The sequence below is a fragment of the Leptonotus elevatus genome, chromosome 20, assembly GCF_054856555.1.
Source record: "Leptonotus elevatus isolate MCC_2025b chromosome 20, RoL_Lele_1.0, whole genome shotgun sequence".
NCBI classification, from domain to species: domain Eukaryota; kingdom Metazoa; phylum Chordata; class Actinopteri; order Syngnathiformes; family Syngnathidae; genus Leptonotus; species Leptonotus elevatus.
The window spans coordinates 9391531-9409946 of NC_141258.1; the positions used below are offsets into that span (position 1 = coordinate 9391531).

Consider the following 18416-nt stretch of genomic DNA (forward strand, 5'->3'; position numbering starts at 1 on the left):
AGTTTATTAATTATTTGCAAATAGGGCTTCAAAATAAAAACGCCATTTGACCCTGTAAAGTGAATTAAGTGATTTGTTGAAATTATTTTTCCTAATCTTGGGGGCGTGGCTAACATGGAGAGCTGAAAGAATGGCCTTTAAAAAAATAAAATAATTTGAAGCCTCATTTTTAAAAACTTTTTTTTAAAGAATTTTTAAAATCCTTGTAGTGTTTAAAAAAACTTTTTTTTCTTTTTTGCTTTTTAGGGACTTTAATGTGCGTTTAGTTTCTTCTTTTTTTTTCCAAGCGTGGCAATAAAAGGGAAAGCAACAGTGCTATCTGCTGGATATGATAAGGCATTACATAACCTTCCCTTTAAATCTACGCTGCCTACTTTCCAATTTGGCTTTCCTTACATTCTTAAAATCAGAAATTAAGTTAGCTAAGTACAGTGAAACAATTAATTAATCACTTAAGTTGTGACTAATCAGTTTATAAGGGCTCTATCATGACCGTTGGACATCAAGAATACTGCAAACAGGGGCACTAATGCCATCAGCTGGATTTCAAAAGGTACTACGCCTCATATGCCTATTGCCTCCACTGATCTTACTTTTCCTGTTCATTTTATTTTTCTTTCAGAGTTCAAAACTTTATATAAACTAACAAGACGGACGGGACACATTTTTCTTACACGAGGACATGAAATGTGTTCTGAAGGGTTGATAACCGCTGCTTGTTGCACAGATTGGTTTTTGTTATGACATCTGAAACCGACAAGATTGATTCTTGACCTGATGCGTGTGTGCATGTACGCGACGTGTGTGTGTCCTACATCCTTTACGTCACAGCCGCTCTGAGTCAGCTCCCCTCTGCCTTTCCTGAGTCACTCATCCAGCGGTTGCCTGGTTACCTGTGAGTGGGGAAAGTTTCCGATTGCGTATTTGTTTCCGTAGATAGATGGGGCCCTGATATTTATTCAGGAACAACTGTGACCCAATAATGTATGTGTTTGTGTATCATCTAATGGACAAAAGCTGACAAATCAGTATTAGAACATCCTGTTGTTAGGCAGGAAGGCGTGCTTGTCTGTGCGTGCATGAGAAGGTCAATAATACGCTTTTATTTGTATAGTACTTTTTAACAAACTGCTTCGTAGACACATAGAGAGTCAGATTAAGGTTAAAGTAGGTTAACGTAAACAAACATGTAGACAAAAGTAGACAAGGTAGCAAACATGGCACCAAGAGAAACAAGAAGGGAGCTCTTTTGAAAGATTTGACAATATAAATGAGTTTTATGGTGTTATTATTTTTTGTTACGCCACCCCAGGAAGAAGAAAATGTTTCATCACATACACCAACTCTCTGCCATAAATAGTATAATTCGTCGAGCAGACGAGCTAACACTCCTGACAGCGCCACTGCCACCTACAGTAGTGGATGTACAATTACACTGTATTAGAGTATGTCAAAAAAAAAGAAGAAAATTCCCTGAGGTCATACGCGCCCTACTGGCATTACACCATAAACATGTGAGCATCTCTTTGCTTGACAAAGTTGAACAGCATTATAATATTTATTATTTAAGATATTTGCTTGAGTAAGAACCGTTAAGCACTTTCAAAAAAAAAAAAAATAGATGCTTTAAAATGCGAAAGACTTGCCTCTGGTCCCAACGAACCAACAAGGAAGGCTGCAGGGAATGTCAACAGAAATCATTAGAATTTACTTTTGATACACGTTTTGAAACTTCAAATCTGTTAAATATGGAAATCCTTTTACTGGGATGTTATTTGAATGGAGATCCCATTTACCTTTGCCCACCATCCAAAATGAATGTGATCATTTGGTAAAGTGAGGCTGAGAAAAGTAGAGGGCGGCGCATTACAAATGTTAGCACGGGATCAACTGAACCTGGATGCTGCAGGCTATTGACAGATTTCATCACCAAACTGCATGTGTGGGTTGGCCTGCAGGTTCACTGTGGAATACGATTTTATGATCTTTTCTGAAAAGCGACTGCTTTTACAATATTGCATCACAACAAACTTTTCTGCACTTCACACACAAACTGGACATCAGATTCTGTGCCAGAGTGTTTCATTGAATCTCCCAAACCTGTCACGACCTTGAGCTAGCGGCTCTGGAGCCTTATGTGACTCCCTGTGGATCTTAAAAAATAAAATAATATATATATTTTTTTTTAAGTAGAAATTTAGACAACAACATTTTAAATATATTAAATTATATTAAATATATATATACACACATACACGCACATATTTTTTTAGATAAAATGTTCTTTAAATGAATGAATCATTTAGATTTAAAAATTAATACTTATAAAACAATGGACGATAGGACGATGAAATATATATTTATATTTTTTAATTACCTAAAAATGTACAAAAAGTGACCAGAAAATGTTGGAGGAGAAGCAGAAAATAGCCACAAAATCTCCATGAAATTGTCAAAAATGCCAGAGAATTTAATAATAATAAAAAAAGACAGGAAAGAAAATTTTTGAAAAGTAACCATAAAATGTGCAAAAACAAAAGAAAAAATCCAGAAAATTACCATAACATGTACACAAAATTGGCCAAAATGTTATAAATTGATAGCAAAAAATGCTGATTTTTTTTTAAAAATAGCTATAACAAAAAAAAAAAAAAAAGGAAGAAGAAAGGCAGAAAATTACCATAATGTCAATAAAATTGCCAAAAATGTCAGACATTTGACAGAGGCAGAAAAATATTAAAATGCATGAAAAATGTAGAATGAAAAATTTTATCTTTTGGGCCCTCAGTATATTAGACTAACACTAACTGTTTCCTTCATCAAAATAAATGTTTTGCGGCTACACACAGATTTTTTTTGTAATTTTTTTGGCCTAAAAGGGCTTTTTCGACAGGAAAGGTTGCTGACCCCTGAGCTAGAAAATAACAGGTTAGTAACAAGTTTTTTTTTTAACAAGTATTTTTTATAACATCAAATGCAGCTTTTCTATCACCTGCCTGCCTTCAGCCAAAGGCCACCTCCATTTCCTGTCACCGTGGATCAACGTGACATCCCCGCTTGTTTTCCTTTCAGACCTGTGGCCTTGGCCTGATGGAAAAAGTGACAAGCGGTTCAGTTCTTGGCCCCCTAATTCATCTCCCCGCCTCCTTGCTCTTTCATGATGAGTCAGGGGCGTCTCTTTTGCTCTCCGCACCGTAATGGATTCAAGGCACCTGCTGTCCGTGACATCACGGTGTGTTCGGTATTCGCAGTCGTGGGTATGACACGATCACCCACCGCGCCGCGATTACACAGTCACTTGCGTAAGACCCGCTGGTATCTTTCCAGCAGCAAAGCTGTTTAATGCCAACGTCTGTCCTTGGAGCTGAGCTGTGACATGGCCGAAATTTTGCTTTGTGCATTTGCATCAAATGTATCGCTTTGTTTTTTTTAAAGTGCAGAGCCCTATGTTTGCTTGCCTCATTACTGAAGTGTATTCAGCTCTGAATTTATCAAGGCGGTGGTGACTAAATAAACAGTGCAAAACCTTCGGGCCAACCAAGTTAGAAACTGAACAAACTCAAACTAGAAGATAATGTTTCCACAGAGGCAGCATCAGCGAGTTTGGGTTGATTAGATACAGTGTACCTGGGGAGGAGGGGAAACCTGGCAGGGCCAGTCTGACACACACACACATGCTCACAAACAAGTTACTCAAGGACAGGCCAGCTACGCTCTTATAAGACTTGGAAGTGTCACACCTGTACATTAATACATCCGCCAAGCACAAAAGTGCATTTGTTAGTTTACGTAGCAGGATTACGCTAGTGGATTTTTTATTTTTTTTATAAAGCTTTGCAGAGGCCTGTGTTATATTTATATATACATATAATATAATGCAGATCGAGGAAATATTTTCTTTTGTGATTTAAGTCCAGAGGTCTATTCAGAAAGGTTGATTTTGTTGTTTATGTTCTGTTTATGTGCTAAATCCCACAGCCGCTTCACACTCTTATGAGATAGTGATGACAGCATGCTGCAGATGTAGAATTAAAAACAAAAACAATTTTTTTTTTTCAAATGAAGTAGTACGTGAAAAGGCACAATTGAAATTCTTGACTCACTGATCACCTTAAGCTTGGATATGTATACAGGTTATGTCATGTTTGTCTAATCACTTGTTGCTAGGTAGAATTGACTCATAGGCCTCTAAAAAGATTTGCATATGCCAGTTTTGCCCACTAAGCTTTGAATGCTACGTGCTTACGTCATTCTATCAATAGAGGCAATTAGTTTATTATTACTACAATGGAGTCACTGATCTATAAACTGTATTTTATTTTATGGTTTTTGCCTGCCCATTCCCCTAATGCACAGGAATGATCCTTTAACTGGACGGCTGTCCAGCCAATCACAGGGCAATTTTATTTTGAAAATCGGGTGCATCCGAGTGTGCTTTTCCTGGTCATTTGACAGTAAAAACTAAAAGTAAATCCAAGGACTAGCACATCACGAGTAAACAACAAACATCATTGGAGAGTTTCTTCGAAAGTGGGAAAAGCTCAAATGAGACAGAGAAGGGGGCGGTTAAAAACATTATCAGCAGTCCTACTTAAAATAAGAGTCTAAAAAGTGGTTCTCATGCACCAAGTTAAAGCCTTCAACACGGCCAAAAATGGCTTTGTAATAGTGGGTTGAAGTTTCAATAAATTTGTCTTTGTTTGCTTCTATACCGGTCTGTCAAAATTTATGTGAAACCGGTCCCAAAAGACGTTGAGGACTGCGGCATTAGATCACCTTGCTGCCCTGCTTGGTAATAGTTTTACAAGTCTAATTGGTTCCATTTTACATGATTCTAACAACCTGATAGCATGACTAAAACATAGCAATTTAGTGAATTATTTAATTAATTTGCTAAATTTGCACAAATGTTATTCTTGAGTTGTATTTATTGAGGCTATCTTCCCTCTACAGATAGTCGATGGATGGATGGATTGCACATGTGGATTATTTTAAGAAATGCTTATATAATTCATTTCATTGATTTTATAAATGTATACGTTCAAAACTAGGACAACTAACAATCCTTCTTTTACAATAAGGTTACTGCAGGAGTTTGCAGGGCCAGTGCACCCTGCGTGAGTAAAGGGTGGGGGGGGGGGGTTTGGGGGGGTGGAGCTTTTGTTTGTGGGCTGCGCAATGATTGGCTTAGGAGCGCTACGTGTACCTTATTCTGCTCCGGGTCTCTCACATGTGACACTGACATCTGTGTGGGACCGATGCACGGCCACGCACAGCAGCCTTCTCCGAGATCTGCTCATGCACGTAAGATGGTGCGTCCAACTAGCTGACTGCAAGGCCGAGCTTTTTCTGTGAGGAACCATCAGGAAAAGAAAAGTGGAATTAAAGGTAAGCCGCTAAACTGGATTGTGTGATTTCATTATGAATGTCTATTTAATGCATTTTTTAAAGAGTGCAACTTAAAAGTGATAGTGGAACAGCTTTTGTCATTTGTGTTTTTTTTTGGGTTTAAAATAGATGTCACTTCACTCAACATTAACATCCAAATCAATAAGAGCAACGGCTGAATTAGTCATCTGTTTGAGTGCTGTTTGTGAGTCTAACCTTGAAATTGACATTATCTCGGGAGCAGAGAGGATAAGCCAGGCGCACGCTCACAGGCCAACATCGTGGAGTTTTCACACTGCAACAGACTGATTAGATACAGCAGGATGCATGGCTGTTTTAATTGGAGATTGGCTGAGGGAAGGGAAAAAAAAAATCCTAAATAGGAGAACGTACATGTATCTTAATGGTCCTGGCAAAAGTCCAAATAGTTAAACTTGAGTCCAATAATTAGTCCTCAAAGAATTTATAGACCAAATAACCCAGTGTCTCCCTATTTGTATTACTTAAGTAAATATTTTTTCAGCCATTGCGCTAGTACTTTCACCTTTAGGGATACACTGTATCATCAAATGTGTTTTTGTACTCTTGACACAGTTTGTGATTACTGTATATACTTGCATTTGTCTCAAAATTATTTATTTACAAACAATTCGTTTTTGTGATCTACGCCAATGCTGACAGACGATTTGCTCTTCCACTAGGTGGCAGAAGTGTGTAACCACTTCTTGAAAACTTTTTGAGATTTGACATCTTATCTGTCACGTTATCCTCATAGGCCCACAAACACTGTGACTGACTAGGAGAATCTGCTACAGAAGCAGGATGAAGTCCAAGGGAAAAGCTGTAAAACCATCCAGAAGAACCTGGTCTGACCCGGAGCCAGAACTTGAACCAGACACAGAAGCAGAACCAGGCTCCAGCGAGCATGAAGACTCAGAGGCCTCGGAGAGGATCGGCTGCTCCTGGAGAGGTTCCTTGAGGAGCAGGGAAGGCAAGCGGCAAGGAGGGGGCGGAGGTCGTCGGCGCCGACAACACAGCTCCACCACTAAAGAGCGCAGCGTCCGGCGCTTGGAGAGCAACGAGCGGGAACGCCAGCGCATGCACAAACTCAACAACGCCTTCCAAGCGTTACGCGAGGCCATCCCGCACGTGAAGATGGACAAAAAGCTCTCCAAGATTGAGACGCTGACGCTGGCTAAGAACTACATCAAGGCCTTGACATCCATCATCCTGGACATGTCGGGGGCTTGCCTCCCCACTGGGGAGGTGTCGTCGGAGGCCAGCGCCGCCAAGCTGCTCCAGTGCTACCAGAAACACCTGGAGGAGGAAGGCGAGGAGGGTCTCACCCAGTACCTCACCCACATGCACAGTTTAAGCCAACACAGCTAGCAGACCAAGACTGGTGGACTTTGAGGGCGGCCAATTGAAATCTAGTTCCTGCAGGTGCACTGCTGAGGGATCCAGTCAGGAAGGACGTATTCTGTAGGAGCCCAGTTGACTTTATACTGCAGCGCTTGAACACGCAAGTTGGCTGCTCTTCATGCAAATGAGGGGTGAACTTAATTTGTCCGAATTTCCTGTCTCTTTCATTTCTTAGTTCGGAAGCTGGGAATTCTTACTCACCTTTTTTTTTTTTGTAATTATGTGATCGTCCTGCCTTTTTGTCAGTTGAAGAAAAGAAAAAAAAAACCCTGCCGAGCATCGCCTTCAGTCAGAACTGTTAAATCCAGGAAGAGAACGCATGCATTTAAATGAAGTGTTTGCTCATTTACTCACGGTGGTGATGATCTGCCTTCCCCCTGAGAACACAACTGACTCGTCTGACTTGTCTGCAGAGATGTTGTTTCAAGAGTTAGTTTATTTGTAATGTCTCCAGGCGGGACATTGTACTGAAGACGAGCTATCAATAAACACATGTATTTATTGACTGGTATTTGATCATGCGCTACATGTGTGGAATGCACATGCAATATGCAAATGCCACTTAATCACAGTAAAAGAACAATTCATAAACTCTTGTCTCTATCTACTGAGTACTATATACAGGGTTTCTGCAGGTATCATCAAATCTAATTTATATGCATATGCAACATACATACATATATGCATATACTTATATATTAGGTCTGTCAGTCTACTACATTTTTTAATCGTAAATTAATTGCACGCTTTATCTGTTCTAAATGTACAACAAAATATGGTACAAATGTGGTTGTATCTTTTAGTTTTTTGATAGTAATTTTATACTAAATAATTCATAAAGTTACGGTTAACATTTAGGGTTAAATAGTGTGAAACTTTAGCCATATATTAGTGTTTAGGTTATTTTTCAGCCACTAGTTGGCATTAGCGTTTCATGTTGGATGTCAGTGACAGGAACACTACATTTTCAAATTTAGAACAATTGGTATTTGGAACATGAAGCACCTCGTGGGCTGCAGGCCATTTTGTTGGTTGTAAATGAGAAGTAGTCACTAGTCCCCACAAATACATGAATTTTTATCAAATAAATTATTGCTAAATTGTATTATAGTGAATCCTTTACACAACTTTGTATGTAAAACGCATAAAGAACAATTGTATTTACTGCCTCTTAATGTCATTCAAGGCCTTCATTTTTTTGCAAAAAATAAACATTTAATCACTTTTAAGGCTTTTTAATGCCCTGCGGAAACCCTGTATATATCAATCATTAAACTACCTTAAGTATTTTTCCCAATTAGGTGTAACATGTTCTGAATAATTTTAAACACAGTAACAGTCAACATGTTATAGATATATAATACGAGATTTTCTTTACAAAAATAGTTTTTCTTCCCAGCAAGCCCTCTCAGAAATCACAAGAAACTTTTCCCCTTTTACATTGCACATGTTCCAAAGACAATATCCGCTTGTTAAGGTAAGAAGTAACCACCAGGCTAATGAGACACTTGTGAAGTCAAGGATTTGGAGGGTGGTGCCATGCGACCCACCCAGTAGATCCTCTTAATAAGTTGATCCTAGTCGTTTATTTAACTCTTTACACAATTAAAACCCTAGGTTTATTGATTTGTGCTTAAGGGTGTTTGTCTTAACTTCAAAGGTGTCCCATTAAAACTCGGTGGCTGCTTCTGGCACATTTCAACTTATTTCCGCGTCACTCCACAGCACCACGTTTGGACAAAGGAGGACGAAAAACATTACATAATACAGCATGAGAGCGCAGTAAGATCCTCGACAGGCAGGGAGCGCAGCATACTATCGATTAAAACTGAGCAGTTCAACTTTTGTTTTACACGTCATACTAACTTCTACTGTATATACAGGCATCTCTATACAGATACTACAGTACATCATATGCTGAAATGTGTATGAAGACTAGTAGGCAAAGACAACAACAAAAAACGTGAATAAAGTGTAGTGCAATGAGACCTTAAAGGTGAAGCTACAATTTCTGCTAAATAAGAAGGAATGTAAAAAAAAATAAAATAAAAATAATTCTACAAAGGCAATGAGAGAAAAGGATGACAACTGTGTGCATGTTTGTGTGTACAGTAATAACACATTTAAAAACATCGCCCGTGAGTGTTTTAACATGTCGCAAAGATGACATTGACATCTTTGTCTCTGACGATTTAGGGGCTCCCAGAGGCCTACGCAGGAGTGTCTGTGAAGGCAGAGAGACAAAAACGGGGCGGCTCGATGGCATTCCCTCGAACAGTGATGTGGTCCCACCCACCCTAGATGGCAAGAAGAGCGAATAAATCATCTTCAGGCACCTTAGTAAATAGAATTAATATGCGTAAACCTTATTTATTTTAAGCCAAGCCCATTCTTTGACTGCTTTTAATCGTGAGCTTCATCGCTATGTAAATGAGTTGTTAACCGTCTTAGTGTTTTTCCAGTTTACTTGCAATTGAACCTAGAATTTTGATCTGGGTTCATGAACTCTGAAACTGTATTTTCCGATGAATGAAGGAGATCTGTTCCTTACCCCAATGCCATAATCCCACGACTGTCCTTTGGGCTCCAAAGGATGGATTCCGAGTCGGTGGCACACTGTCCCGCGACTCAGACTGTGACTGCCCTGCACCTTATCTGCTATGATCCAAACCTAAAATCAGAACATAGCACGTGCCATCTTACCAAAAAGCATATTGTATTCAGTATTCTGTTTGCTCATTTGCAGCACCAAGTAGCCATTAGTGGTAGAACTAGGAGCTAGTTGAAGTTGCTGGGGAGAGGGAAGTCTGGGCTTCCCTGCTAAAGCTGCTGCCCCCGCGACCCGACCTCGGATAAGCAGCAGAAGATGGATGGATGGAATTTCCTTCCATTGCTATGCGGATGATCCTAACTGGTGCTCATAGAATGGATCACATAACTCCAACTCTGGTGACCATTCACTGGCTCCTTGTACAATTTAAAGTTCTTTTCAAGATTTGTTTTTAAATGTCTTAAGTGATGTTTATAATGTAGGGTCATCTAGTGGTGAACTAACAGAATGCAACAACCTAAATTGAGACTTTAATCAGCACAATTATTTTCTAACAGAATATACCACTTGCAAAAATCTGTTTTTATCAATACGTAAAGAGAAGCACAGCAGTTTTATAAAAGTGCATTTTGTTTGCTGCATTATAAAATCATATAAACAACTCAGACAGATGTGGTATGCTGGTACCAACCTGGTCAAAAGGCCCAACAGTAACTTTTCGCACATTATTCGAAACATACTCCCATGAGGAGCCCTGAGGATAACTGGGGGTCAAACCCTTCCGGTACCACAAGTTACCTGACCGGGACAAATCAGGCATAGGATTACAAGTAGTATCCAGGGAAACATGATAACCATACAGTAATTGTGAATACAAACTCCTCACCATTGTCATCCACAGCATAAACTGACGCCCTTCCAACAGACACCTGCTTCAGTTTCTGTTTGGTTGGGGAAGGGATGTGGTACCAACACTCACCTACAGAGGGAGACAATGGGCAAGTTTTACTGTCATTGTGAAAAACCTGCCCATTTCTGTTTCTGCTCATTATGATTCTCTAAATTCCCTCCACTAACCTGCAGGGGTCTGAGGAAACACAGATCCCCTAAAGAAGGCAGAACCGTCCCTGGCGACAGCCCAAACCTGGCTTGAAGCCCCGATGGAAATAGATTTAAAGGGCTGGTCAGTCCCCACATGAAGCCATGACGTTCCCTTATGGATGAACACAATACCATTACTGTAAATAAAATGTCTTTTAGATTCGCTACAGGTAATTCAAACTCACAGCCGGAGTGAGTGCAGTGACTCCCAGTCGGCAGAGCACATCTCCCTTGTTGCTGATGGCCCACACGGGTACCACATCCACTTCGTCGGCGGGAGTGCACGGCAGGATGGTCACGTCACTCAGTTGAATGGGCGGGACTTCCTGCCAGGGACCTGTGGTAGTCAGTTTGCACTTCCTATTCAAGAGAAAGTGGTATTACTGACCAGTGAGCACTGAAAATAAATGCTATATACCAGGGGTCAGCAACCTTTACTGTCAAATGAGACATTTTAGGTCAAATAAATAACAAAAAATCTGTCTGGCGCCACAAAACATTTGAAGATTGTGATGAAGAAAACTGTGTGTTAGTCTACTGTACTGAGGGTCCAATAGCTAATTAAAGCTGAACAACAACACAAAAATATACCTTCCGTCTTTGAATTTTTTTATTGTAATTTTTTATACTTTGTTTTTTTATATATACTTTACTGCCTCTTTCTGCCTTTTTTTCTCTACTTTTTTTTATTTTTGAAATTTTCAGGATTTTGTCTTATTTTTTTACTTTTTATGGTAATTTTCTGTCTTTCTTCTTTTGTTTTTGGACATTTAATGGTTACTCTTTGAATGTTTTAATTTCTGCCTTTTTTATTCAATTCTATGACATTTTTTTGCAATTTCATTAACATTTGATTGGGATTTTCTGCTTTTCCTTTTGGGACATTTTATGGTCACCTTTTGGACATTTTTAAGGCAATTTAAAAAAAACTAAATATAAACCTTTCATCTCTCATCCAACAAATTTTTTTTGGGGGGGGATATTTAATTATTCTTTTTTTTTTCATATCAAAATTGTGAATTCATTTAAAGTATGTTTAATATAAAAAATACAAACAAATGTGTAAAAAAAAAATTACATTATGCTATTTTTTTTCTTAGAGATTCACAGGGAGCCACGTGTGGCTCCAGAGGTGCAAGCTGCAGACCCCTGCTATATACAGCACTATATAAAGACTACCTGGCCCATCGTCTGCGTCGCACAAAGTCTTTCATGGTTTTATGACCATGATACCACCTGCATGGAAAGTTAAGATTAGATTAAAATCCCGATCACGAGGTGGTTGATTGAACTCAACAGACCAAAACTGAGACCCACGCTGGGAAATCAGCAGCATACTGCCAGCCTTCCCGGTCCGTCCCCCCGGAGACGCTGTAATTGATGGCCCACTCAGACACCTGATGACAACCAATCAGGGAGGAGAAACCTCGTTGAACAATGTCCATTTTTTTAAAGCGCTTGTTTATTGCACAATGTGTTTGTGCTAATTCACGTCTGCAGGAGGGGCTGTGGTTGGATTTACTTCACTTGAGTTTACTTACCCATGCCCATTGAGGAGATGGAGGCTTGGTGTTTGTTTTTGTGCGCTCGTGCAATCCTGAGTCATCGCTCCACATGTAGCGGTCAGTCGGGAGCCCTCTAAAGACATTTAACAGAAAATGAGTGACTAGACACAAAATATGCATCAAATACTTAACTACAATCTGAAAAACCATACAATGGCAGCACTGTACCTGCTGGTGTAGCCAGTGACAGGATTCCATCTCTGGTTCTCATAGATGTAGACGCTCTTGACATCAGTCTGTGTGTAAATGTGGTCATTACAAGTGGGGAGACCATGGAAGAAGCCTCCGCCATACCCGCCGCCATAGACCCAGGCGTTTTGGTCATAACCAATCCCCCACACAATCCCAACGCTGTTACACTCCACAATGCGCAGGTGACCTCCGATCTGACGCCAGAACCTGCATAAATAGGCAGAGTCACCATTTCATATAAAAAAAAAGTATTAATGGCAGCACAAATCTTACCAAAGAAATAAAATGTAAGTGCAATTTGAATTGTTTCTACTTTATAGCATGTTTACATCTGATCGCAGGGTGTAGGGTACGGCATCGCCTCAAGGTTGGGGGTGGGCTCACTGACAAAGATGTCCCCTTTACAGGTGATGGACCAGATAGCTTGTTTGGAAGGAGGACCCTGAATGCTTCTGGAGTCGCAGCATGATGCACTCAATAGCGCCAGCTAGAGGTTGAACAGGAAGATCAAGAAGAGAAATATGGTTGGGAAATGGTGATTTTTTTATTTATTTTTTTACCAGCTCGTTGATGTCCTGTATCTTTGTTGGATACATGACATCTTTAAAATGCCAGTCCAATTTAAAATCACTATTCAGTTTGCCCAGGTCACTGGGACCAAAAACCCTAACTTCTGTTTTCTTTTGATCGAAATTCAAGTAATTGAGAGCCATTTAGGCCTTAATTTCCTCCAGGCAGGACAAAAGCGGACTTAATGAGAAAAAAAATTTCAGCGGGACATAAATCTGACAGTCATCCGCATAGCAGTGGAAGGAAATATCATGTTTTCTTAAGATGGGGCAGCAAATAACATGAAAACAGCAGAGGCCCCAGAATTGAACCCTGTGGAACACCAAACGACAGTGTGGCAGTGCGGGTCTCAACGCTAACATAAAATACAACAAATCTGATTCAAATATCTCATCAATTGCACATGGAATATTTGTTTTTAAATTACAAAGAGATTTTGTGGATTCCCTCTATGAAGGATATTCTCTCCTTACCCAGTCATGCAGCTCCTGTTCCGTTTCAGCTGCCACTCGAATTGGCCACCTCTTTTTGATCCGATCGGGTGTGTAAATGGCAAAAGTGTGTTTGGCGTCATTGAGCACAGGCACCAGGATTGTCACCTCATTAATGAAGGCATGCAGGTACTGGAGGGGAACCAGAGGACAGGAATAAGCAACTGTGTACTAACAATTACAGCCCACATGAATTCTCACCTTCTTCTCCTCATAGTAGTTATAATAGACGAAAAGGATGCCATCCTTGTTGCCCTCCGGTCCTGAGAACTGCTCAAGTGCAAAGTGAACGTCTACCCACTTGTGCGGCTTCCAGTCCCTCCACCACTGCATCGTGCCCTTCTTTACCCACACACACTTTTCATGAAGGCAAGCAGGGATATGAAATAATGAGAACTTGGGAAACACATTTCTGTATCGATCTCATTCGAAATGTGTGTTCATTCACCTGCTCTATGGCTTGTTCATAATGTTGGAATTCATCCACCTCTCTCTTGCTCCTCTCACCAAGTTGTTCAAAGATTTGTCTGCGCCAGGTGGCCATCTGGGCTGGTGTGACAGACGAGCTCAAAGACTGGACGGACTGGGCCAAAACTGGGGAGAATAAAACAGATGTCAGAAGATAACACATACAAAAAAATGCTTCATTCAGCTTTGCAGTTAAACCCACGGGAAGTGTTCATAGTGCTGTGGAACCAGTTCAGTTGGGAATGACTGTCAACAGAGCAGCCCCCTCCACTGACCCACGCCCACAGAGGGTGCCCATCCACCCCGTAAGGGTCCTCCATGGCGAGGGAGTATGTGGCCACGGACGACAGGCTGCAAGTGTCTGCGTTGTCAGACAAATTCCCAGTTTGGGCCTGCTGGCTCTGCGCCCCTTCCAGATCCACGTTACTCCACTGGGGGTCAACTAGGCCTCCAGTCTCAACCACATCAACACAAAGAGTGCTCGTATCTCCTTCCTCGGGGACGCTTTCTTCCTGTGGGACGGCAGCAGAGGCTGGATCTCGGTCAGAAACCAGCTGAGAGATGAAACTGTCACTTGTGACCTTTGGAATGTTGGGTTTGGTGGTGTCAGAGGATTCGACGTTATCATTGGAACCGCTGAGTTCATCTGTTGATGCTTTTTCTGTATCAGACTCCACGTCAGTCAACACGGACGGAGGATGCAACTCGCTGAAGTAACATCCAGCACTGTTGCAAGGAGGAACATAACTGTTATTGCACATATGATTTGGTGAAATATAATTTCTATAAATCTGTGTTGTTACCTCTGCTGACTGCTGGCACTGGAATGAGGTCGATCTCCATCTCTGAGTACAGCGATGGCCCTCCAGGTTTTGCCACTTAATTCACTAGCTGTGACACCCTGACGGAAGTACACAGTCCGGTCCTCGCTACCAATTGCCCACACCTGTGCAAGTGTATTTTTTAAGAAAGACACACAGGGAAGACCTTTGACAGGAGAGAGAGCGTTGTGGACATTTGTACTATACCTGATCATTGAGTCCGACATTGATCATGACCATTTCTCCAACCATGCTGATCCAGCCGGAGCCGGAGGGATTGTGGGGGTTAACACCACGCCGGAACCACAGCTGGTAAAGCAGCATGCAAGTTCAAATTTTTTGACTTAACTTAAGCGGTGAAGAGGATGATTATGATTATTATTATTAGGGATGGACGACATATTTCGAAATATCGCACTCATTTGCTATGCAGTTGCTACTTGCTGTATTTGTCACTCTTATTTTGTCATATAGACCTTTATTCCTTATAAATAAATACAATAATGCTAAATACAAATAATAAAAAAATACTTCATTCTTCAAAGTGTGTGCCGAGTAATCAGCAAAAATCCAAGCGAAGTGTGGTTCGGAGCATGGTTTGATGATGTAATCGATGACGTTCGAATCTTCCTGAAGCACCGTATCATGTGACTGATTCAGGAAGTGGTCTGCTGGTTTGGCGTGTTTATTACAAGTAATAAAAGTGCATTCCTATTTCATACTTCTTCTTTTTTTTTTACTGTGGTCCTATCACTTGTTTTGAAGTAGGTGGAAATTAGATTATAGAACATTTTATTGACTACTTGATTTCGCCATAGAGTAAATGGATCATAAGAGGAAATGCTAAATTCATACATTACATTATTTATATGTGTCCCTAAGTCAACTTTGACTTACTTTGTTATCTTTGGTCAAAGCCCAGACAGCGTTGACTCCTACTGCCACATGCATGACTCCGACATCAGGACTGGGAGAGTCCACAACAGACCAAGAGGTACCTGGAAGGAAGAAAACAGGAGTCCAAATAACAGAATCCAAACAAAGAAACTGTAGGAGACTGTACCTTGGGGACTGTCTCGACTGACACCCTTCCTAACAATCAGCTGGCCTTCCCACAGCACAGCCCACACCAGCTCCCCAGGGCCACAGCTGATTTGGACCACCTCCCCAGGGAGAGAAATGTCATGCCACAAAGAACCCTCAGGATTGTGATGGCAGATGCCTTCTCTGAACCACACCTACACAGGAAGAGGAGAGGTGTCATGCTACCTGTTTTTATGACTGCGGGATATAAAATGAGAAGTTGTACCTTCCCCTGTAGCGACACCGCCCACAGTGAAAGCAGGCCACGGGGCTCCTCGGTTATCTCCCATCCACCACAGCTGATGTCACTGAACGGATCTGGCAGAGAAGTTTTCTGTGAGGGGATCTGTTGTAAACGAAGCATTGTTATATATATATTGCACTTCTAGTTCGAGTGAGATGCTAAACTGCATTTCCTCATCTTGGTGTTTCTGTGTAGAATCATGTATTTTAAATCCAGATTTCACATATTTTTTCTTGGAAATACAGATAAGGCCTCACCTCAGCCCAAGAGTCCATGGCTTTGTATCTCCTGTGGCGTAGCCATCGCCTGCGACGGACACAGGAGTTCCATTTTTTGTCCTTGGTGTAAACAGCTGGGAAGTCAATGGAGTAAGTCCATCCCTGCAGAATGTACTCATCATAAAAAAAGTTGGAATACATTTTTTTTTTTTTAAGTAGAAAATATGAGGAACTCACCTCTTTCTCTGTGGGTTCCCCCTCAAAGTTCTCATCCACATACCAGTCCCCCTCCTGCTCCCAGCTGCTGGACGGTAGCTTGAAACTTGAAGGAGGCTGGTGCTGCAAACCTGTGACATCACTCCAGTGCCAGCGGTCACTTGGCAACAAGCGCTCAGAGAAACCATCCACAGGATTCCATCGCTAATAAGACAGACAGAGAGAGTTCAGCTGACACTTGACAGATTCACAACTCTCCACCCAGAGAACACCCACTTGATTCTCATAGATCTCCTCCTGGAAGCGGATGTGCACGTCAGAAGCGTAGACGTTCAGGTATATCTTGTTGTCACAAGCGATGCCCCAGCAGCATTGCTGAGCCGCGGTCACCCGCTTAAATGCCATCTGTGCATCACGGCATTGCTCCCACTGCTGGCCCGCTGTGGACAAGCTGTAGATCCGTCCGTGCACGTCCACTGCCCAAAGCCGGGAGGTGGGCATGGCTGCACCTGGGACCACAGGATGGACCTTTGTGAGTGGATAAAAATACAATGTTCAGTCTCATTTAATTTATCGATTAATTTGACAACTTTTCCTTTCCATGGCTGCGAACACAGGAGCTAGTTTACAAAAGCACATGTAGTGATTAGATCACTATATTCAGAAACTTTTGTGACTGTGGACAAATATTTTGCAGAGGTTGTCTCGCCTCACAAAATGTTTATTTATATTATTTCTGTGGAAGTTGATGCCAATTAATACGCTGGGAAAAAATAACTATAGTAGATTTGAATCATTTAGTGTTTCTTATAAGCGAAGGTTGGGAAAAATAATTAAAATCGGAAATCAAGATTGGAGATCTCATTAATCTCCAATCACCAGCCTATATTGCACTGTAGTGCAGTGTTTCACAATTATTTTTTGTTAACCACCCACCCCCCCCCCACAAACTCTCTGCAGTGATTATAAATAGTATATTTTTTCTATTATTTTTTTTTTATAAGTAGTAGTACCACTGCAGAGGAGCTAATACTCCTTGCACACTCGCTGACAATGAGAGCATTACTGCCACCTACTGTACTGGATGCGCAATTACACTTCTAGTAATGGCCAAAAAAATAATAATTCCTGGGGTCACACAATCCCACAACTAGATTTAAATTATATTGTAGTTTATATAAATGTATACTACTGAAACGTATGTCTTCCCAATACATCATTTACGGCTTCCTTTATCAAATACAATTCAAAGTCGCTTAGTACTACCAATGCCATCAATTGTATCTCCTTTAGTCACTTGCCCTCTTATGTTACAGCTGACAATTAATAAGGCATGCCATTACCAGTTTGTCGTCTTAAATTTTATTTTTAGGAGAAAAAAAGGTGAAACCTGACACTAATTAAAATGGTTTAGTCGCTTATGCTAACACAAACGATTAAATTAGCGACTATAATGAAGCCACCAAGACATACAAAGCATTACAGTATATATATATTTTTGCGTCATTACGTTAGAACTAGCATTTAGCAAGAACTTGACAAACTAGTTAGCTTGTTTTAAGAAAGGGGGTTGACATGGAAGCCAAAAACGGTCCAAACATCAGCAGCTTCATACGCAAAAACAACAGCACGCTTGTAAATTATTTGGCGTTGGATTACAAGATTAACCCTCCTCAAATAGCACGCACACGTAACACCAAACACGTACCCACCTCGAAATTCCTCTCATTAACCGGCACAGATGAGACGGCTCCTCTAGAGTTCCTCTTTCGAAAAGAAAAGGTTGTAATGAACACGGAAAACCTTATTCATTGTTGTTATGATTTTAATGACAGACACCGCCTGGTTTCAGGCTGTGCAAACCCGGAAGCGCTGGATTGTTTCTTCCTTCTCATTGGCTGCTTCAATCAGTGTATGTGACGATGACATCCAACAGAGGCCGCTGTTGTTTCATGTTTCACACACGGGCGTATGACACGTTATACTGTAGTGTTACCCCGATATTCGCGGTTTATAGTTACCATTCCATGCCTTTTAATTCGCGAGAAATTAACCACAAAATAGGTTCCTATTGGCGTCACAAGAT

At 40.9% G+C, this 18416-nt stretch overlaps 2 protein-coding genes across 3 annotated transcripts; one reads left to right on the forward strand and one right to left on the reverse strand.

Moving 5' to 3' along the window:
* The first annotated feature begins 5217 nt into the window (after positions 1-5217).
* On the forward strand, positions 5218-7321 carry bhlha15 (basic helix-loop-helix family, member a15). Of its 2 annotated transcripts, none has more exons than XM_086064478.1 (2): positions 5218-5388; positions 6090-7321. In XM_086064478.1, exon 2 carries the CDS (start codon positions 6211-6213, stop codon positions 6775-6777), a length of 567 nt encoding a protein of 188 aa, XP_085920604.1. In that variant the 5' UTR covers positions 5218-5388; positions 6090-6210; the 3' UTR covers positions 6778-7321. The 2 variants fall into 2 exon arrangements, with proteins under 2 accessions (XP_085920604.1, XP_085920603.1); XM_086064477.1 differs by having other exon boundaries at positions 6164-7321.
* On the reverse strand, positions 7227-18232 carry tecpr1a (tectonin beta-propeller repeat containing 1a). The gene is made up of 24 exons (XM_086064476.1): positions 18043-18232; positions 16607-16858; positions 16352-16534; positions 16154-16276; positions 15879-15998; positions 15633-15807; positions 15467-15567; positions 14777-14878; positions 14552-14694; positions 13951-14474; positions 13729-13874; positions 13482-13637; positions 13263-13412; positions 12549-12706; positions 12196-12426; positions 12004-12100; positions 11780-11859; positions 11642-11698; positions 10648-10822; positions 10439-10574; positions 10248-10340; positions 10053-10159; positions 9362-9481; positions 7227-9107 (listed from the first exon to the last, which is right to left on the reverse strand). Exons 2-24 carry the CDS (start codon positions 16829-16831, stop codon positions 9021-9023), a joined length of 3489 nt encoding a protein of 1162 aa, XP_085920602.1. The 5' UTR covers positions 16832-16858; positions 18043-18232; the 3' UTR covers positions 7227-9020.
* Between the last annotated feature and the right edge of the window lie 184 nt (positions 18233-18416).